This window comes from Taeniopygia guttata, chromosome 6 (assembly GCF_048771995.1).
Source record: "Taeniopygia guttata chromosome 6, bTaeGut7.mat, whole genome shotgun sequence".
Taxonomy (NCBI): domain Eukaryota; kingdom Metazoa; phylum Chordata; class Aves; order Passeriformes; family Estrildidae; genus Taeniopygia; species Taeniopygia guttata.
Genome location: NC_133031.1, coordinates 16,378,930 through 16,400,806, shown reverse-complemented (window position 1 = coordinate 16,400,806; position 21,877 = coordinate 16,378,930). Strand labels below are relative to the sequence as shown.

Below are 21,877 nucleotides of genomic sequence, written 5' to 3'. Positions count from 1 at the left end.
AATGTACAGGCTGTGCAGAGAAATCAGAACTGGGATGTTGTTTCCCCTGCAGCCAGATGTGTTGGATAGTAGTGGTATAATGATGAAAGAAACACCTTCTTTGATGATCCTGGCAGAGGAGTTGAGAGTTTTAAACAATCACATGTAAACACATGTATTTACCTCCAAAGACATTCAACTCCATATCTGAGACTTTGAGAAATTAGCTTGTAGTCTTACTTTTCTGTAAACAGTAACTCTTTGACTTTAAACAGCAGAGCAGGTGAGAAATGCAGATGTGCAGCCTCTTACACTGAAGTAAGTAGTAAAATTCACTGGGCAATTTCCAGATATTGATACTCGAATTACATCACAACTCTTCTATGTGCCCTGATGTAAAATGGAACTAACTCCAAGATGTGTGCTTATTAGAGCTCCAACTTTAGAAATTAAAGCACTAGTAAATACAGAAATAGAAAAAAAACACTAAAATTGCATGCATAATTTTTGCATTTTGAGTGAAATGAAAATGTCTGTTCTAACTGGAAAGAATCAATTATGACCTGCTAGTTTGAAAATTGGTTTTGAGCTGCTTATATGAATGGGTTTTTATAGAGCCTTTGTCATCTTTGGTTGCATTGATTACTTGTGCTTTGATGTTTTTGCTTTGAGAATAATTTTGCTGGTTTCTCTTTTGTAAAGGACACTGAAGCCATGAAGAGAGCTTTAGCCTTAATAGATTCAAAGATGAATCAGGCAAAAGGTTGGCTGAGAGATCCAAATGCACCCCCAGGTAATACTTAAACACAAGCAATAGCATAAAGTATTTTGATTTTTGAAGGTCTCATTATTTCTGTTGTTTAAGACAAAATGGCCTATAAGCATTTAATAACCTTTATAATGGATCATTCTGAAGGTGCCTGCATTTATTCCTTCTTTAGATACTGGGAATTGAACAAGTTATGTCTAATGACCTAGAAGGATTTGCTGCTTCTAAATGGTCTAAAACAGATGTATTCTATGGAACATACATGTTCTTAATTTGCATTCCAGCAGTAAACCCAAAAACTTAGGAACTGGACAGTACTTAATTGCAGCCATGGCTAATATTTAAAATCCCTTCTTTTGTATTTTCAAATTTATATAACTTGAGATTTCCCTAACAGAATCTCTTAAGTATTTGCCTTTCAGTCTTGACATAAAATTTTTAATATGAAAATCTGCAATAAATATGCTTAATTGCAATCACCTTTACTTGTTTAAGGGGTTTGTTTACCTTTGTATGTATCTTTGAAGTCAAACTCGGTAGAGGCCTGTTCCATTTGGATGTTGAAAGACTTTTTCATATGGACTTCCTCTGAAATCAAATAGCCAAACGAATACAATTGTAAAAGTTGGATGTGAATTGTTGTTTTTGTGGATATCCCCATTTTTAATAAATGTACTTTCACGACTGAACCTAATGCAGTTCATGTGACATGATGATATCAGTAGTTTTCTCATACGTGTCACAGAATGTCTTGTTTGTTCTCCTGACTGACCCTGTGCCTCAGGGGATGCTGGTGAGCAGGCCATAAGGCAGATCCTGGATGAAGCTGGCAAAGCAGGAGAGCTGTGTGCAGGCAAAGAGCGCAGAGAGATCCTGGGCACCTGCAAAACCCTGGGGCAAATGACAGATCAGCTGGCTGACCTCCGGGCTAGGTAAAGCTCTTACTTGGGATGGACACTTCCTGTGCTATTGAAATGTTTTCTCTGCGGTTGTCCCTTCCTCACCTGTAGAAAAGTAGGCCAGAACTGTATTTTACCTTTTTTACTTCAGTCTCTTCTTTTCTGATAAGAATAATATGTATTAATAAGAGAAATGTTAATTACATAATAAGATGATCAGAATTGCTAAAGTAGGTGATTCTGAGTTTGCTTGCTGTCTAACGCATAACATTCCTCCAAATTAGGCAGAAAGGAACTTTTGAACTCTCTTGTTAAGTCTGTTCTCCAAAGAGGATATACCCCAATTAGTGTAAGATACATGGATATTCTACTTTTTAGGCGTTTTTTTGGGATGTTAGATCACATGGGGTGGTTGTTTATCCTTCATTGACAAATTCTGTTGAACTTTGTCACATGATTGAAGCAGCTAAGACATTTTTTATTTTCATATTTATTTTTTTTATTGACTTGCTGTTATCGATTGGATGTGGCTTTAGCTCCTGCAGGTTCTGACTCTCTGCAGCAGTCTGTAGATGAGGAGAAAAGTGGCCTTGTCCTGGGTACTTTTATGGAACTGTATCCTTAAATAGCTTTACTTTTTGACTCTTCAAAAGTGTTTATTCTTCTAAGAATGCTAAATGTCATACTCTGGAATATGGAAAATATGCTCTTAGTTTTTATCTCTTCTGTTAATTTTTCGTTTCCTTAAGGAGGAAACAAAATCTGATTAAATACTGTGTCTCTTTCAATAATTTGCTGGGAATACTTGTAAACAGATTTTGTTGCCTGTTCACTAGAAAATAGCTTTTCTCAGTCGAGCTGAATCTGTGGTGCTCTTTGTGTCTCGGGCAGAGGACAGGGTGCTACACCCATGGCTATGCAGAAAGCCCAGCAGGTGTCCCAGGGTCTGGACTTGCTCACTGCCAAAGTGGAGAATGCAGCCCGCAAGCTGGAGGCCATGACCAACTCTAAGCAGGCAATTGCTAAGAAGATTGATGCTGCTCAGGTACCACTAGTGATTAAATAATTCAGAACATTGCTGCCGTTAGAGCTGTTACACTGAGCTACTGTAGCTGTTTCCAAACAAAACACAGTTACTTGAAAGAAAGAACATAGAGGGGATACTTGCTTTAACAAAGAAAAATCTTAAGTTCAGTGATTTACAACATATGGTGAAATTTACTTCAGTTGATGATCTTTTTTGGTAACTTACTTGGCATTACTAAAAATTTCAAGGTTATTAAATTAAAATGGTGGAACACTTTAAATTTGCATATAAACTAATCTTATTAAAGAAAAGAATAGAGTTTTAGATTAAACACACTTATTTGTGGATAAAACCAGAGCCCTTTTCTTTGGGCACTGTTTTGGGAATGGAGTTCAGGATTTAGGTCTTTATCTTAATGAAACTACATTTTCTTTAAACTGATCCTTTATTTTTGTTACTCTTAATATCCCTCAATGGTCAGTCTCTTACCCAGTGGTCATCAAATAATGGATCTTCTATGTATACACCTCATCTAAATGTGTATATGTGTCTATTATCAATATATAAAGATTCATTAATATTACATGTATCAAATGAAATGGTAATGGGACATTTTAGGAAGAGCTCTGTGAAAGCACCACCCTGGGCTCAAGAACATCTGCTTTCATTTTTTTCTGAAAGTTACATCATCAGTTTCTAAAGGCAGTGATTCAATTTTGCTTCTAAAATATTGTTGGCAAATGTTGAAGGGAGAAAAAGAATATAAAATCTTTGGATAGATTTTATCTAGTTTGACATTTTTTTTTCAAAACAGAAAAACTACAAGGCAACAGAATAATTTCATGGTACCTAAAAACCAGAAATAGCTTTTGAGAAGTATTTTATGTTAAATAGAGTTTTGAAAGCTGTATTGGTATTTTCTTCCTCTATAAAATTATGTATAGAATAAACATTACTTTTTGTCTTCACTTGTACACAACTTCTTTCTATTAAGAATTGGCTTGCAGATCCTAATGGGGGCAGTGAAGGAGAGGAGCATATTAGGGGAATTATGGCTGAAGCAAGGAAAGTTGCAGAACTCTGTGAGGAGCCTAAAGAAAGAGATGATATCCTTCGTTCCTTGGGGGAAATATCTGCTCTGACAGCCAAGCTGTCAGATCTGCGGCGACAGTAAGTATTTGTTTTATCACCGATTATTTGAATGACTTTCATGTGCAGTTCCCAATGCTGAGCAACATCAGAATATTGATGATTAAAATAAACCTTTTTAGTTTTTCAGCCTAGTGATTGCTATCTCAAAGCTTAGCTTGCACTAGCTTCCTTAAAAAAAAGGTAACCAGACATGGATTACATAGAAGTATTTTCTTTCTACTGCCTATGGAATTTTTGAGAACGAAACTGAAGCCAAAAGTGAGCTTGTACTGTCAAAACAAGAGGCCAATGGAAACACAAGTTTGTTTATGCAGATGGATGTCATCATGGGTTTTTGCTAAGCAGTTTACTAAATACCAAGGTGGAATATCTACCACTTCCATTGCTGTCAGTGTTCTAAGCTGTAACTGCAAACTATACAAAAGATAAGACTTTCAGAAATTACATTTCTGTATCAGTTTTGCGCTTGAGAATGGAAGAGGAGAAAGAAATAATTATTGTACAAACTGTGATCGTCACCTAAGGCTGGTTGCAATATAGCAATAAATATTTTTCTTGCTTCATTCGTTAGATGCTTTAATCAAGTTTTTATTGAGCTTTAGCTGCTGTAGGTCTTAATGTGCTACCTTTTGTCAAGTTTATATATAGCCTTTGGTCTGTGGCTGCTTACTCTTCTGCTTGTTATATGTATGGAGAAATTGCAGTTGCTCATAAGACAGCCATGGAAATGGGAAATCAATTCTTACACCAGTATGGGCAATGACAGTCTGTGCCTTCCCCCACCTCAGTGTTGTGCTGAACATATATAATGTCCAGGCACCACAGCAGAGAATTGCTCCTCAGAGTCTCAACCCAAGTATCAAATTCAACCTTATTTAAAAATATCAAATACCTGTTATTGTGTATCTTCCTGCTGAACTTGGGATAATCTATAAATGATCTTTCTATGACAACACTTTTTTTTTTTTTCTGTTAATCCTTAGTGGGAAAGGTGACTCTCCTGAGGCCCGTGCTTTGGCTAAGCAAATAGCTACATCACTTCAGAATTTACAGTCCAAAACAAACAGGGCTGTAGCAAATACGAGGCCCGTTAAAGCAGCTGTCCATTTGGAAGGCAAGATTGAACAAGCTCAGAGGTGGATAGACAATCCTACAGTTGCTGATCGGGGAGTAGGTAAGTGTTCCTCTGTGATTTGTGATTTCCCCCCCAGGTTTAGAATCAACCCTATTGCTAGTTTTTGTGGTGGAAAATTCTGCTCCTGAGGTGCTGAGGATGTATTGAATCTTCACTGGTGTGGAGACTTAGACTTATAGCTAAGTCCTGACTGCAATTACAGAATTAAGCTGGCCCATGATTCTTTGTGTTCTTTACTAAAGAATGGAAAAGCATGTGCTGTAGAGAAGACAAGATTGCTCCTCGCTTTCCTTATTATGCAAATATTGTATCTCGAATTTGAATTTACACCTACTCTAGCAAACTGCATAATTAAGTCCTTCTGAGAAGAGAAAAACACTCATAAAGCTGACCTAAAATATCACTTCTTGTATGGTTTCTGGGTTATCTAAGGAGAAGGCTAATAATTAAAGAAAAAGGGGATCTGATAATCCCATTATGCTCTTGATGACCATATAAATCTGGTTCAGGAGCTGCTGGCACTTCACAGGATACTCATAAAAAAAGTAAATTAAGAATATAAAAGATGGCAGCAGTGCTGAGTGATTCTTGGATAGTCTGATGCTGTGGCAACTTCCTAAGTAATTTAAAGCTTGATTACAAACTTGGATTACTTGTGCATTAGCTTAAAATTATTCTTCAGTAGGTCTTTGGACTTAATACATGATGAGTTCTTTTAAAAGAATGCTGCTATTGTATTATTGAAAGAACAGAGAATTACATTCCTGTGAATGAGCAGGAAGCATCTGTAAGTGAATGAAGGAAATTAGCCATGCTAAAAATAATTTTTTTAAATGGAAAAGCTCTTGACACACTGTAGAGGCTTTGTAAGGTGTTCCCTACCCCCACTGTCCCTTCCAATCCAGACTACTTGACACTTGTTACTTATGGCTTCTGGAATTCTGAGAGAGAGGGCATTTGGCTTTTTAAGTTATGTTTCTACTTGTCTTTTCTCCCCCTCTTGCTGCTCATCTTCTAATGTGGGGATGAATTGCAGTATTTGAAGTTTTTAAGTGCTTTTTATTGGAGTCAACAGATTAGTTATGTAGAAATACCTGACAGCTGCCATGGTTAATGTTTGTCAGACCACTCTAATTAAAATGGATGTATCTCTAGCCAGAGTTGCTGAATTAAGCACAAAGAAACTGGAGACAGTTGAATTGCTCTGTGGTTTTGAACTGTAATTATTCAGTGATAAACTGCAGAAGATCTCTTGTACCACCTCAGGAAGTGTTCTTAAAAGCCCAAGAGCTGGGATGTGTGTGCGTAGGCGCGCGGTGCTGGGGGTGCTGTGGTTTCCTGCCGCGTGTTACTGCCCGGTGCCCTGTCCCCTGCAGGCCAGGCCGCCATCCGTGGGCTGGTTGCCGAAGGCCGGCGCTTGGCCAATGTCATGATGGGCCCGTACCGGCAGGACCTGCTGGCCAAGTGTGACCGCGTGGAGCAGCTCTCGGGCCAGCTGGCTGAGCTGGCTGCACGAGGCGAGGGCGAGTCCCCCCAGGCCAGGGCGATTGCTGCTCAGCTCCAGGACTCGCTGAAGGTAAGGACTGCTCTGTGCAGCAAGCACACGATGCACTGAAAGCCTCCGCTCCTCTGAGCCAGCCTTGTGTGTGTGAGGCCTCCAGAAAAACAAAACTGCAGCTACAGACCCATTGATTTAGCTCAGGTGTTTAAAGCAAACTTTCTAGAAAGGCCTTGTTAGCATGCCATGGGGGTTAATTTCAAATGAACAGTTTAGAAGGAAAATTTAAGTCTTTCTTAAAAGAAAATAGTATGTTAACATTGCAAATTTGAAGGGCAAGGTCTCAAATCATGCTGTTCATAGCTTCTAATGCTGCTTCAAGGAGTGGTATGTAAGCTTTGTATATTTCAAATTATGTAAAAGGTGATGAATTGGTCATACTTTTAAGGTAATTTTATCTTAATGACTGCCATTGGAACAGGCAATTTTTTCCAAGAGAAGGTTTTATGGGATTTGAACCCTTACAACTTTATATCCCTCTATCATATCTAATAATTTTCCACTTTTTTTTAAGGATCTTAAAGCACGAATGCAAGAAGCAATGACCCAGGAAGTTTCTGATGTTTTTAGTGACACCACAACTCCTATTAAATTGTTAGCAGTAGCAGCCACTGCTCCCTCAGATGCTCCCAACAGAGATGAGGCAAGTATACCCAGGTGGTCTTTTCTTTCCATATAAAGCTTCAGTTATTGTTTAATTTTACCCGAATTGGTATTTTGAAAAATTAATCAGTGTTCTGAAAAATGAATTGGTATTTTTTCTCAAGTTTGTGGTACATGCTTATTAATTCTGACAACATAAAGATTACTATGCAAACCTCTTTGGACTCTTGGAGACTGTGATTTGCTTAACCCTGGAAACAGTGTAGTCCCTGACTTCAGTAAATGGCAAAAATGTCTCCCTGTGTTGTTGGTGTCACATTGCCATCAGCAGGCTACACAATTCTTGTGCAAAATTCCCTAACACACTAGTTGGTGGATTTTTATATTTCAGCATTACATAAGCTGATTACCATAGTCAAATTCATGCCAGAATTAATCAACAGATTAAACCTGTTCTTTTGCTGGATATTGTTTCCTGTACTTGAAAACCACTGGCAGCACATGAAGTACTTAAAATGCAGTGTCTGGCTATTTTGGCTTTTGGCTACATGATCAAAATAATTCCCAAGACCATAGAGAATTCAGTTTTATGGCAGGATAGCTTTTTGTCCAGGAATTGTTTCTTGAATATCTAAGGACTGTAAAAGGAGGGAATTTTTTTCCAGTGTGAATTTTTAGTGTAAACCCCCTTATTTATCTTTCAAATATAGTTACTTTTATATTATGGGTTTGAAGATGAATCTCTAAGCTAAAATAGTTTTAATAGAGTATTTCTTGCAGCAGTAGTCATCAGGAATTACTGAATTTCATACCTTGAAGCTGTAAAGTGTATAGCCATCTTCTTAGTTGTCCCATTGAGTTAGTAAAGAGAAAGTCTGGTAACGTAAAGATTTAAAAAAAAAAAAAGCCCTTAAAGCTTTTGTGTCCTTTTGCATCCTCTCAGGATGAGATATGTGAGGATGTTATGAAGGTGTCTCTGACACTTTGAAGAAATTATTTTTTTTTTTTAGGGAGGTTAGGGCTTTTTTTTTAATGTTTTTTTTCTCTTCTGACAACTAGGTGTTTGATGAAAGAGCAGCAAACTTTGAAAACCATGCTGCTAGACTGGGAGCTACGGCAGAAAAAGCAGCTGCAGTTGGAACTGCCAATAAAACTACTGTGGAGGGCATTCAGGCAACAGTGAAATCAGCAAGGGAACTCACCCCACAGGTGCTTGCTGGGTTTGAAGGGCTGGGGATGACTTCTGGGGAATTTTCCTTGTGCTTCTGTTCTCAAAGAAAGTTAATACCAATAAGGAACATAGTGCTGACACTCTTAAAAGGAGAATGGCAAATATTTCTATACACTATACTAAAAGTAGATAAAAATGATCAAATAACATATTTTATTTTTCAACATTTGGACAGAAATGTCTGTGACTTACACTTGAAACAAAATGATTTTGAGGCTTAGTAAAATATGTAAAAATGCTCCTTTTTCTTTTTCAAAATAAACTTCTATCTAAATGTTGGTAGTGTATTAAGTATTGTATTTTAGTGCTTTCAGGAGTTGTTTATAAGATAAGTTAGTACGTAATTGAAGTTCCAGAAAAAAGTACATGCACCAGCTAATATCAGAAGTATGGTAGATCTTCAAGGAGCTAGATACTGCACTAGAATTAATGAACTAGGTTTTCAAATGTGGAGCTACACATCCAGTCCTGAAAAAACAAATGCATTTTCAAGAATGTGCGTAATGTTGATGTGTACTGATAATTAAAAATGTCTTCTGTTGGCAGGTAGTATCAGCAGCTCGTATCCTCTTGAGAAATCCTGGAAATCAAGCTGCTTATGAACATTTTGAGACCATGAAAAACCAATGGATTGATAATGTAGAAAAAATGACAGGTAGAGTAGGAATTTTTGTTGAAGATCCTACCTGTGGCTAACTAGCTTGTATAGATTTTTCTCCATGATGTTTGGATCGATGAAACGTGCAAAGAATAATGACAGTTTAAAAATAAATTAAGAAGGGGGAATGTTCTCACTGACTCCAGGAAGATGTATATGTTACAGAATATACAAAATAGCTGGCTTCTTATTTGTTAATGCTGAGCTGTAGAGGAGCAAATCCTGCTTTAGTTCTTTTTTGGGAAAATCTGAATACCATCATTTTTTATTGCAGTTGCTATTCTAGCAGTATATCACTGTGACAACTTATTTTGTATAATCTTGGCATATTGAAATAGGACAGATAAGTAACTGAAGGAAAGAAAACATATTCAAAATATTGTAACAGCTTGATGAATAAAGAGAAGAAGACAAAGATACTGATCCTGCTGAGGCACTGAAATGTTTCAGTCCTTCCCAGGTGCAGATCCTTTGCACTAACCTGCTGAGCAGCTGACTGGACTATCTCCTCCTTTATCCCAGTAATTAAATCCTGGGTATTTTAAATCTCACTTCCTTGTCACTGTGAATCATCCCTATGTAAAAAGCACAGCCAGAGGGATATTTCCTTTGGAATGAATGGGAGAGTACAAAAAGTACTGAATATGCTTAAATAAATTTGGTGTGAAGAAAGAATCTCTGCTGCATATACTGTGTATGCCACTTCTTGACTGAAACAACATTTCATGGTAGAGGAATAAGAGCTTGGGGCATCATTAACAAGCTTCACCATGGTAACCCTCACAGAGGTACAACAGGATCACAAGTTAAACTGCAGTAGTACTTTGGTCTGATTTCTCCATGCCCTCTTCTATTCTTCCCCTGACCCCAGTTTTAAAATACTTTTCTGCTTTTGTACTCTCTAGAATAACAAATATCTTGTTCCACAGATGAAACTAGAATATTAATGTATTAACTTTTATTCTAGGGTTGGTGGATGAAGCCATTGATACTAAATCTCTGTTGGATGCATCAGAAGAGGCCATTAAGAAGGACCTGGATAAATGTAAAGTTGCAATGGCCAACATGCAACCTCAGATGCTGGTAGCTGGTGCCACCAGCATTGCCAGACGAGCCAACCGCATCCTGCTGGTCGCTAAACGGGAGGTGGAAAATTCTGAAGACCCTAAATTTCGGGAGGCTGTTAAAGCAGCCTCTGATGAGCTGAGCAAAACTATATCACCTATGGTAATGGATGCTAAAGCTGTGGCAGGCAACATTTCTGATCCTGGTAAGGATTCAGTCAGCTAATTTAAAATGTGCCTTTTATTGACTGGAGATGATGTGACTTTTTTTTTATACAGCTGTGTATCTCCTTTTATGTAAATATGGTGTACACTTACAGCTCAGAATGAGGAAATTAAGCTCACACCATTAACTGCTGCATCCTGCTGTTCTAAAATGCAATCAAAATCCTTTGGCATATTCAAGGGAAAAGGATTCAGCATTCTAGTATGATACGTGGTTTCATGTTAATTAGAAGCATTTGTTACTAGTTTTAAGTAATACTACTTTATATATAAACAAAATATTATGTAGTTTTTTTTTTTATTCTAAAAGTTGTTCAGGGAATTACTTTGGCTATTGATAGTGATTATTATTCAACCAAGGCTTTATGGTGTGTATGTTGCATATGACACTAACATTTCAAGCATGCAAGTCTGCTATAAGCAATTTGGTATTTTTTAAAATACACACGTAAGTGTACTTGGCACAGTACATTATAGATATAACTTTTGGGGGTAGTGTTCTAAGTATTACCAAGTTCTATTAAATTGTTTTTAAACCAGTATTGGAATTTTTATTCAGGTTTGCAGAAGAGTTTCTTGGATTCTGGATACAAAATTCTGGGAGCTGTGGCCAAAGTCAGAGAAGCCTTCCAGCCTCAGGAACCAGATTTTCCTCCTCCTCCTCCTGACCTTGAGCACCTTCATGTAAGTGTAGGTAGTTTGTAATAAAATACACAGTTGCCGTTGATGTGTGGATTACACTGAAATTACTTAGGTATATTATTGTTCCTTAGAAATAAAAGGTATTGTCTGGCCAGCCATGCATACAAGTAGCCTCAAGTCTAAAAAATATCAATCCAGCATTCAAAAGGGAAGATGAAAATGCGGTATTTTCTTTAACAGTAAGCACTTGAAAAACTGGAAAAAGACCTGAGGTCATACAGTCATGTCTTGCCATGACATCATCATTTGCTCAATCTTTGCTCTATTTCACTGCACTCAATAAGGTGTTTGCCTTCCTTAGCTGACTGATGAGCTCGCTCCTCCAAAACCACCCCTGCCAGAGGGGGAGGTTCCCCCACCTAGACCACCACCACCTGAAGAAAAGGATGAAGAATTCCCAGAGCAAAAGGCAGGAGAAGCAATCAATCAGCCCATGATGATGGCTGCTAGACAGTTGCATGATGAAGCTCGGAAATGGTCTAGCAAGGTAAGAATTTGTTATAAGCATTTTGTGATAATTTTAATTTTATTTTTTTATTGTGCTCTTTTAATTTTATTTTCAGGATCAGTGTGTCTCATCTTATGATAGTGTCTCACAGACTAAATAGTAAAAACACTGATGGAGGAGGAATTAGAAACCCATTCAAGATCAGAGGATTGCTAAACTGCTTTATTAACATACCCCTGGGAACACAAATATGCCCTGTATGCCAAGCTGTTTGTGATCCTTGGTGCTGGTATTGCCTAGAAAGTCACTAATACCTATGCTTGTGCTGTATTTAAATGACTTTGAAAAGTCTGTATGGAAAAGTCCATATGGATGTTGCAGCTGCAAGAAATCATTACCTGGTTTGTCTTAATTCTGGAAGAAGCTGCAAGGTTCTTTGCAGTTAATCTGATGTGTTTATTATGGGAAAAATGACCAAACTGGTGGCCTGGTCTCATTCTTTTTTTGGAGTGAGTCACATTGGCTATTAAGGCGGAAATCCTGAATTTCCTTCCCATTTCAGTGCTATGAAGAACTGTGAATTTGCCAGTCTCATAAATGCTAATATTGCTTTGTTTAGCTTTTCTTATCTCCCTACTTCCCCCAAGAGCTACATTTTTTCTCTGGCAGAAGCTGGGTGCTGAGTAAGAACTTCAAAGATTTAGGCTTCTGCAAGCGTAAATTTAAGGGTCAGAATTTGGCTTTTATAATCTCTCCCTTTTTCTTCACTAAATTAGGTGGTGAGTAGGAGATAAGCTTGAATAACTTACAGAGTCAGCTTCAGTGCTTTGAGCTGAAGGAACATCTGTTTTGGAAGCACATATAAAATACAAAAGAAGTTTCTGCAAATCTCTTTGAGTATCTCTTTTCCAAAATCCAAAGCTCTATTTTCCCCATACTTCTGGATATACCAAACACATTTTTATATTACTAAAGGGACAGTACTAGAATTTATTAGTGACCTCAGAAGTGACCAGTAAGTCAGCCTGACAATTGTCTTTCTAATTCTTTTTTAGCAATATCATTTTGGCAATAGGAGCTCAGTTATTCTCACAGTGTGTTTTGGGAGAAGAAATTTTAAAAACACTTCTGTAGTCTCTGAACTCACCTGATGGAATGGAAGAGGGATTGAGGGACAGTGCTGAGGAATATGGGCTAGATCTGGAAAACAGAACTATAAGGTCTTGCTTACATGAAGTCCCAACAGGCTGTGAGCCAAGTGTCTTTTGCCTTTTTGCTGATCGCAGTCTACTGGTACTTTACCTGTAGTAAAGTGGGAGGAGTGGGTGAACAAGTACTTAGTCTTTAAAAAATGTTGATAAAATGATTGTTCATTTGTCTAAGAATGAAAATCTATTTTTCTCCTTTACAAAAGCTGCTCTTCACTGAGTGGATTCTGGGCTTTCATGTACTCCATTTTTCTCATGGAACACCAGTTAAATAATGTCTATTGCTTTAATTTCCCTGGCCTCCCCATCATCTGGATAAATCAGAAAATTAGGGATATTTGGATACTTTTCATTAGATTAAGACTTAAATAAAAGCTGCGTTTGAAGATGAGTTGGTTTGGCCTTACAAGTATTAGCAGTTCCAAAATTCCTGTATGTTGTTGTTGACAAATATGGGGCTTTATTTCTAGAAAAGACCGTATCTTAAGCAAAACACAGTGGCAAATGCAAAGTTTTTGGTAAGAGTATTTTACTTGGTATCTTAATTTATCATACCTGGCTTTATTTGAATAATTACAGTAGTAAACTTGTAGACTACTTTTGTATTGAAACATTGCTGTATTACTAATGCTTATATTGTTATACCTCTTACCTCTTCCTTGAGAACTTCTCATAATATAATTTATTTGCTTGAACCCCTTGTTTTTTTTTCTTTTTGAAGGTAATGGATACAACATACTGTGGCAAAACAGTATCATATGCTTCATATCCTCTTTTTTCATTAATTCAATTTCAGTCTTCTTTAAGAACTGTAATATTCACAGTATTCATGGCATTCAACATCACGTTGTCTTTTTTGAACCCTGTGTTGCTTGTTTACATGTTCTGTGTGGTACCTCAGTACTTGCTTCTACAGTGTCTTCCATCCCATCTTTTTTTAGTCTACAGCAAGCAGTGTCAGTGGCTTTTCTGCTGCTATCTGCTCTTATCACACATATGAATGTGCTTCCATACAAAGCTTTGTATCTGCACAAATATCACAGTCATCAGCTGCTGTGCCTTATCCTGTGCCTGCTCCTGTGCAGTCAGAACAGCTTCCATTGAGACAGAAAGGCCATTTATTTCATTGTTGACCTGCCAGTAAAATATTGTTCTGTGGGTCCGCCTCTGTCTACAGAAGCTGAATGCTCAGATGGAAAATATTGCTCCATATTTGAATTGTAACTTCTTAATATTTTTGGTAACTTTGCTTCACAGGTGAACTGTTTGTTTCCTTCTGCTAATCTTATATTCCTTCCCCTCCTCCCCTTGACCTGATCCTAGAGCTGCCTTGTCAGATCCTGAGAGGCCAAGAGGATGTTTTGGTCACTAAAACTGCTCAGTTTGTGCTCTTCTACCAAATTCTGCTTCTTGTACTAACTGTCCCCTGTTTCTCCACCCTTGCTGCCACCTGCAAAGCCTGATGTGACTGTGATTAATGAAGCGGCTGAGGCTGGTGTAGATATAGATGAGGAGGATGATGCAGATGTTGAATTCACTCTCCCCTATGACTTTGAAGATGATTACGAGCCTGAGCTGCTGTTAATGCCAACCAATCAGCCCGTTAACCAGCCCATTCTGGCTGCTGCTCAGTCTCTACACCGGGAAGCAACCAAGTGGTCTAGTAAGGTACTCCTGAGTCCCCGGGGACTGATCCGCGTGCATCTGGCCACTTGGAACGCTGACACATTTGCATCACTCTTGATCCCTGCTGGGCCCCGCCATCCTGAATGAATAAGTGTGTCTGCACTTCATTTTAAGGACTGAAAGTGGCTTCACAAGTTTGCTAGATCTGTTTGTCAGTGCCGGATTGAAGCTTGATTGGGGTCACTTATTAATATTCAAAGACTTCCTCTCCCTTTGCATCTGCCTGGTCTTCTTTGTTATGGCAGTTTTGAGATTTTAATAGGGATTGTCTTCCTCTCCTTCGGTTCCTTTTTCCATTCATGTGCTACCTGGGAAGCCGTGGTTAATGGTTTCCTAATGACTTCCGGATGCAGCAGAGTTACAGAATTCAAGAAGTCATTTAAGGTGTCTATTGTGCTTGGCCTCAATTGATGCCGCCAATTAACATCCCTTCCAACAAGGAATGGCTTTGTATGGCAGTGTTTATGGAAGAGACTGCCTGACTGCTGGCTTGCACTGGGCTGTATTGCAAATGCTGGTCTTGAGAGAATTTTTTTCTGAAGAAGCTGCACTGAATGCTGTTAGCTGCTGAATTGAGATTATGTCTATATGAAACCAGTGGAAATCTAACGAGGTTCAGACATTCACAAGTAGCCTGTCTTCTGTCTAAGCACAAATGTTTGCAAGACTGGGCACTTTTCATAGCATGCTGGATAAAATAAGGTTGGTGTCCCATAACAAAAGTTAGGGGAGTGTGCATATGTATGTGTGTGTGTATACTTACATAGATAGTTATACTAAACCATTTTAATAAAAAGGGCTTTAAAAATGTTCTTGTCCTTTTCAGATTCTGGTGCTTGGATAACTTGTTAGACACTGATCCTTCTACGTGAAAACATGGAAAAGCTTTGTGTTATGTCATTTATATCCTAACTGGTTATAGTAGCAAACTGCTTAGCTAATAGGTCACGGTAATGGACAGTTCAGCTGTTTGGGTCACTGTATCTGTAAAATGCCTGGGATACCATCTTGAACTTGCTCGTACTGAGTCACAGAAGTGTGTACACAGGGTAGAGGATACCTTGGCTCAGCTGAGTTCTCACTGGGTACTCCTTGCTCTGAACTTCATTGGTCATTATCTGTGGGATTATTCCATCGAAAGTGTGTACTAATACTGAAACTCACTCTGCTGCTATTTCATCCTCACAAAAGGAATGCTTCAAAGCACCAAGTAGTTCTCTTTTGACTAACAACTTTCATAGAAAGAGAATAAGATAAATACACTAAATGTACTGACAAACTACTAACAAGGAATCAGCTAGGTCTGCTTTCCCTTGCACTAGGTTTCTCTTTGGAACAGTGTATAAAAAATGGGTCTGCCTTGGTTACAATTGATTCACATATCAAATATTTCTCAGATGTATTTCTGTGACTCTAAATTTTGATGTACAAGGAACCTTGATTTTAATACAAGAAATATCACTAGATTATCTTTTGATAATCCATATTCTTCTCTCCTGGAGGCTTTATTTTAAAGGGAGAGATTTTATCAAAAAAGATTTATTTTCAAGGAATAATTTTTTAAAAAGTAGAAGTTGCATCTCAATTCCACGTTACTGATGACAAAAGTTATATGTGTCAGATTCTTTTCCATTTATCCTTTAGCATTATTAGCAGCATAGCTGGTGCTTTAACAATTCAGTTTCAGATGCCACTGAAAATTCCATGCTCAACTGTTCTAATGACAACTGGTTTAACAGGTTGTTTAGCATTTTTTTTTTTTTTTTACTTTAGAAGAAGTCTTTTTTGGGGGAAAATCTGGAATTTCAAATGCTAATAACATGCTTTATCCTAAAATCTAGTCATCAGAGCAGTGGCTCATTCCATGGACAAACTAACACTTTACAACTTCTTTTTCAGTTTTGAAGTGAGCTTTTTTCCCCTGAGTGTTTAGAAAAAAAAAGTCAGAAACAAGTACTTAGTACAGCTCTTCCCTGTTCCTTGAAGAAACCCCTTCTGTGTTCACAAGTGGTTCTTCCTCCCTTAACTTCTTGGAGCGTTTCTGCGGAGCGGTGAGGTGCTGGCAGGAGCGGTGACTGTGTTGTTCCGTGCAGGGCAACGACATCATCGCGGCGGCGAAGCGCATGGCGCTGCTCATGGCCGAGATGTCGCGCCTGGTCCGAGGCGGCAGCGGCAACAAGCGCGCGCTCATCCAGTGCGCCAAGGACATCGCCAAGGCGTCCGACGAGGTCACCCGGCTCGCCAAGGAGGTGGCAAAGCAGTGCACGGACAAGCGCATCAGAACAAACCTCCTGCAGGTAACGGGGAGCTGCTCGCATGCTGCCTCTGCTGTGCCTCTCTCAGTGGGGTGAGCACAGGAATTGTGCCAGTAAATCACGGGTATCTTCCCTTGGCTTGGAAAGTTTTGTCAAGGTCTGTGTTTTTAGATCACGTGGGAATATATATATAAAAATGTAAATTTTTATGTGAACATATACTCTGTAAAGTTAGAATTTCATGTCAAAAGAACTTCTGAAAGAATGCTGTGTTACAAGTACTGATATGTCCTAAGTCTGCATTGTTTTATATTTCATTCACTCATTCCTTTGCATCAAAGAATAGTACCAGAAATGCAACAATTCTAAGTTTTTTTAGTCTCAGGCAAATATATATATATATATATACATATTGCTATTTCTAACCAAGCAGACATTTGACAAGTATCAGGAAGAAAAGAAAAATGTCATCTCCAAATATTCCCAAAGCAAGTAAAATAAGATGCAAATATCCTACCAATATTTATCAGGTAGTCTTGAAGGTTGTAGGATCACCTCGATGCTAATTCATTTTCTAATAGTAAAATAAAATAAAAAATTTTATCTGAAGAAAATGGATGCATAATGTATTGGTTCAATTTACAATATGAAGTGGTTTTTATCCCTGTTGCTTAGGTCTGTGAGCGAATCCCAACCATCAGTACACAGCTGAAAATTCTCTCCACTGTCAAAGCTACCATGCTGGGCAGAACTAATATCAGTGATGAAGAGTCAGAACAGGTAAGGGCTGTAAAGACTGTTGGTAGCATGGAATTCTTTATCACTTTTATGGGGACAAATATACAACCTGTTATAGCAGATGTGTTCTGGGAACTTTATGTTGAAGCTCACCTCAGCTATTTAGAGACGATCACTGTAGTACAGCACTTTGCTTTCTGGCTCAAACACTACGGTGTAACAGAGGAACAAGCCAAAAAGCTACTCGGGTTCCAGTTTTGTGACGAACAACTTGTTCATCTCCCGCTTTGCCCAGTAAAAAGCCCGCGGGAAGGACTCACCACTGCAGACTGGACCTGGGAGGCGCAGGGGCGCCCTCGGGTGGATTCCAGGGGAAACGTTTTTTTTTTTTCCAACAATATCTCGAGTCCCCTGCAGCTCAGTTACCTTCCAAATGCATCTTTGCAGGAGAAATCTCGCATCTTTGGCTTCTGAGAGAGGTTATTCTACTTAGTGACATTAAGGTTGTATTCAGATTTTGCACAAATATAAGGTGAGGAATGGGGGAGTTTTGTTTTGAGTCAGGATAAGGCTGGTTCCCAGAGATGTTTACTTCAATTATATTTTCATAGTTTCAGGCAACAGACGTAATATATTTGTCCTGCTAGTTTTTGTGCACAAAGAGTTTAGATGCTACTGTCCTAATCATGGTATTTACTGGTACATTGGAAATTCTTCTTTTTCTTCACAGGCAACTGAGATGTTGGTTCATAATGCCCAGAATCTCATGCAGTCTGTGAAGGAAACTGTGAGAGAAGCTGAAGCAGCATCCATTAAGATAAGAACAGATGCTGGATTCACTCTTCGCTGGGTCAGAAAGACCCCGTGGTATCAGTAATACTTTCCACATTAGTATTGTTTTCTGTAACATAAAATGCCTTTTTTTTTTGGAAACAGAAGAGATATATTAACAGCAGAAGGTGCTGTATACATGAGCTTAAGATTAGCTTATGCTAATGCCCCATTCTAAGGGTATGAATTATAAGATAATGCATTTCAAATGTCTTCGGAACACATTTGATATCCAACACCTCTAATTTGCTGCCAACAGTAGACAGTTCTTATATTTAATTTTTTTTTTTTTTTTTGCTTTTCAAGATTCTGTTGGTGAATTCTGTACTTCCAGAAGCACACTTCATTTATGCACTGCATATTCCAGTAGTTTCCATGTGATGATATAAAACATGGACCTCACTTTAAGCTTGTCTTGAGAGTTTAGGACACTTGGTTACTTGGCAGTTTTTTAGGGATAATCATTGATACAGAAACATTCAACTTCTCAACAGAATTTTATCTGGCTATTCTAAAACCATGCAGAAATGATGGAAGGTGTGGGCTATTTAATTAAAAAAGGGAAGGTGGGGCAGCAGAACAGTTGTAAACTGAGGATTAAAACTCCATGTCTGAAATGCTTTTTGCTTTTAATTCTTGCCTGGCAACAGTACTTTAACAGAAACTGGAGCTGTCTCTTTTCCCCTCCTGTCACCCTGTAGGTAGGCATTCCAGAACTCTTGTACTGTACTGAATGGTTTTGCAGATTTAGTGGCACACTGTTGACAGCTTGAGCCTTATGGCTGGAGACCTTAAATCATGGAACTCCTTCCTTGCTCAATTCAGCAATGTACTGAGCTGAAAAATCCTGGTTCTGTTAACTTAGCTACATGTCCAGGACCAGAAAATGCCACATGCTGGCTCTTTCTTTTTGAAAACCAAATGAGCACATGGAATTATTGCTATTTCCCTCTTCCCTCCATCTAATGTTATTCCAGCCGCTCAAGGTGAAAATTAAAAGATAAATATATTCAGTTTAAAAATACCTTTAGCCTCACTGTTCTTCTTTCCAACAATGCATAAGCTTGAAAACTGAGCTCTGCAGGGACATGAAACCCTCTTTAGGTAAGCTGGTGCCTACCAGCAAATGGTGGTTCCTAATGCTGCACATACCTCATTATTTTTACTGCTTGGAGTTTGGAGTCTCAAAACCCTTTTTTTTTTGTGAATTGAACAAAGTGTTACTGTATCTTTAAAAAAAATCCCAAACAAAATGACAACAATAAAACCCTCAACTCCCTCCCCTTATTAAAATAGACTTATAATGTTTTATCCTTCCATAATTGAATATGGCTTCATATATATATAAATCTATTCATACCTGTTCATTTAATTGCCCTATGGAAAGAACAACTTGAGTTTCTACATTTGCAAGGAATACTTGCAGACTTTTGCTCAAATCAGCACTGACCTCATAATACCCTCTTAATTTGCTGAGACTTATTGCACAATCAAACCACCTTGAATAGAAGTGTCCTTGGGGGAAAAACTTACCAGTCTTAACAGCTCAAAGGAAGAGACACAGCACACTCAGCTGTCCTCTACCTGCCTGCAACAGTTACTCTGTGCTTGGACTTTCTCCCCTCCACCCCCTTCATTGCACTGTTATCTAAAAAGGGAAGTTAAACTGTTGATAATACAACTGTCTCAAACTGACCTCAGCAAGAGAAGGCGTGTGTTCTTCTTGAATTTGTTCCTTGTGTCTGGGTATCATTTAATATTTGGTACTTAGGATCTTTCCTTAGTACTCTCTTCTTGCAGTTACCTGCAACAGGAAGAGGAAGGAAGGGGTGCCAGAGCCTTAACCTGGATGCATTTGGTTGGTTTATATCAGAACTTTAGCATAATTTTAATGTAGTAATTTCTATTTAATAGTACATAACACTGAATACGTAGGGATTATTTTAAAGGGATTTTCTAAATAGTCTTCCTGTATTGCTTTTCAATGCTCCTCACATCCCCTCATCCTGCTCCTGCCATCCAGGCTTCTCTGTGAGATTTTTTTTTTTAATTATTATTATTTTAGCATCACTGTTTAGTTGCTTGAATGATATTAATGCAATATTACTAATGCCTTTAATACATAATTGTTTATGCCAAAGATCACTTTTTGTTTATTGAGGAATGTTTGCAGGAGAATTATGAATCATGGTTGCCTTTGATATTCTTCCAGAATGTTTGCTCTAAGTTCTCGAACTGTTTATAGAACTTGACCACCTTATGCAATTACTGCATTTTTGAACACTATTGGTCTTCAGTCCTGAAGTACAGCAAAACATTGAACAAGACCATGAATGTCACTTAGAAATGTTTTACCACTATAAAACTTTGTTTATAAACCAAAATGTATTGTATAGTCTAATGTTTTCAGCCTTTCTTTGGTTCTGTTAAAACAATAAAAAAAGCATTTGTACAAAAATCAGCTTCTGAGTGTTAATGATAACAGCAGTGGATGATGCTGTAACAAGAAGAGCAGCAAAAAGCAAAAGCCAAAAGAAGAGTTGTTTCTACATGTTCTGAACAGAAAGAAACTGTAGTTTTTCAAATAGGAGATAAAACAAAGGTTTTTTGTCTTTTGTGCTTGTCAAACTAGTAATTAAAGAATTTACTGGAAGCTGTGTTGAGTGGAGGAGAACAGGAGATTTGCCTGAGACCTGACAGTGATCTGCTGTATTGTGAAAACTTAAAATGGGCTTGGCCTGGTCCTGTCAGTAGGGAAGAACTGCTACTCTGACCAGCATCCTGTTAATGTGACTTTCACTACTTCAAGTGAATACAAGGGTGATCAGTATGAAATCCCTGTTACATTTCCTTCACTCTGTCACTGTTAGATAGTCTTACAAACGCTTTTTCTTAAAAATTTTTACCAGCACATAATGTTCTGACTTGTTGGAACCAATGTTTACTGATACTGTAGGACCAAATACAGCCCCATAGTCCTAGAGGGCACCTGGTACTATTTTACCCATTTAGTAATAATGGGTAAAATTCAGAGTTTTGTACTGTTCACATTCCTCTCCATATCTGAAAGAAGATGAGACCCTGACAGGCAACCACTTTGGTCAGCACTCCCAGAGCCGGACATGAGGAGAAGGGGAGATCAAAACTTGGCAGTGTAATTCCTTGCCAATGCTACAGTCCGATTCCCCAAACTCTGCTCTTCAGAGAAGTGCTGGTACATTATTTTTTTTAAACAAAACAGGGACACAGGCCCCCTTCTGCAGTTGAGCTTCCTGTCTTTGGAGGTACAGAAGGAACCAGCACATACACAAGAAAAGGTAGTGGCCTCACACACCTGCAACCATTTCCTTGACAAAACACATCTCCATGCCTAGACTGGTTTCTTAAAGGTGAGTGCAGTTCTTGCTGACAGTGAGTTGTGATGAGCTGGGCTTTCCCCCGACCACAGCTGTTGTGGGAGCCTCCCTGTTGTGCCCAAGGTCCTGGAGCAGGAAGGGCTTGTTCAGTCACCGTGGGAGGCAGCACTGGGTTGGGACTGGAGCTGACACTCCTTTATGTCCTAGCTCAGGAAGGGTGTCAGCTCTGAAAGGCCCTGGGATGGCATTTCCAGGTTGCTAATGCAGAGAGCAGCTCCAGCTACTCAGACATCAGCTTGGGATGTTACCTGTTACCTCTGAAGACAAGATTTCTTCTGCAAGTACAGTAACTG

At 38.5% G+C, this 21,877-nt stretch overlaps 1 protein-coding gene across 5 annotated transcripts in view; it reads left to right on the top strand.

Moving 5' to 3' along the window:
- Positions 1-20,626, top strand: part of VCL (vinculin) — a 55,463-nt gene extending 34,837 nt beyond the window's left edge. The window contains exons 7-22 of one of the 5 annotated variants that reach the window (XM_072931535.1): positions 682-772; positions 1,533-1,680; positions 2,539-2,692; positions 3,669-3,844; positions 4,810-5,000; positions 6,338-6,537; positions 7,034-7,162; positions 8,182-8,331; positions 8,900-9,008; positions 9,979-10,281; positions 10,860-10,990; positions 11,304-11,489; positions 14,117-14,326; positions 16,438-16,641; positions 17,275-17,379; positions 18,068-20,626. In XM_072931535.1, coding sequence (XP_072787636.1) covers positions 682-772; positions 1,533-1,680; positions 2,539-2,692; positions 3,669-3,844; positions 4,810-5,000; positions 6,338-6,537; positions 7,034-7,162; positions 8,182-8,331; positions 8,900-9,008; positions 9,979-10,281; positions 10,860-10,990; positions 11,304-11,489; positions 14,117-14,326; positions 16,438-16,641; positions 17,275-17,379; positions 18,068-18,214 — 2,634 coding nt within the window. In that variant the 3' untranslated portion in view covers positions 18,215-20,626. Of the gene's footprint in view, positions 1-681; positions 773-1,532; positions 1,681-2,538; positions 2,693-3,668; positions 3,845-4,809; positions 5,001-6,337; positions 6,538-7,033; positions 7,163-8,181; positions 8,332-8,899; positions 9,009-9,978; positions 10,282-10,859; positions 10,991-11,303; positions 11,490-13,981; positions 14,327-16,437; positions 16,642-17,274; positions 17,380-18,067 lie in introns of those variants that run through there. The other 4 variants (XM_012574529.5, XM_072931536.1, XM_002196746.6 and 1 more) reach the window with 4 other exon arrangements.
- The last annotated feature ends 1,251 nt before the right edge of the window (positions 20,627-21,877 follow it).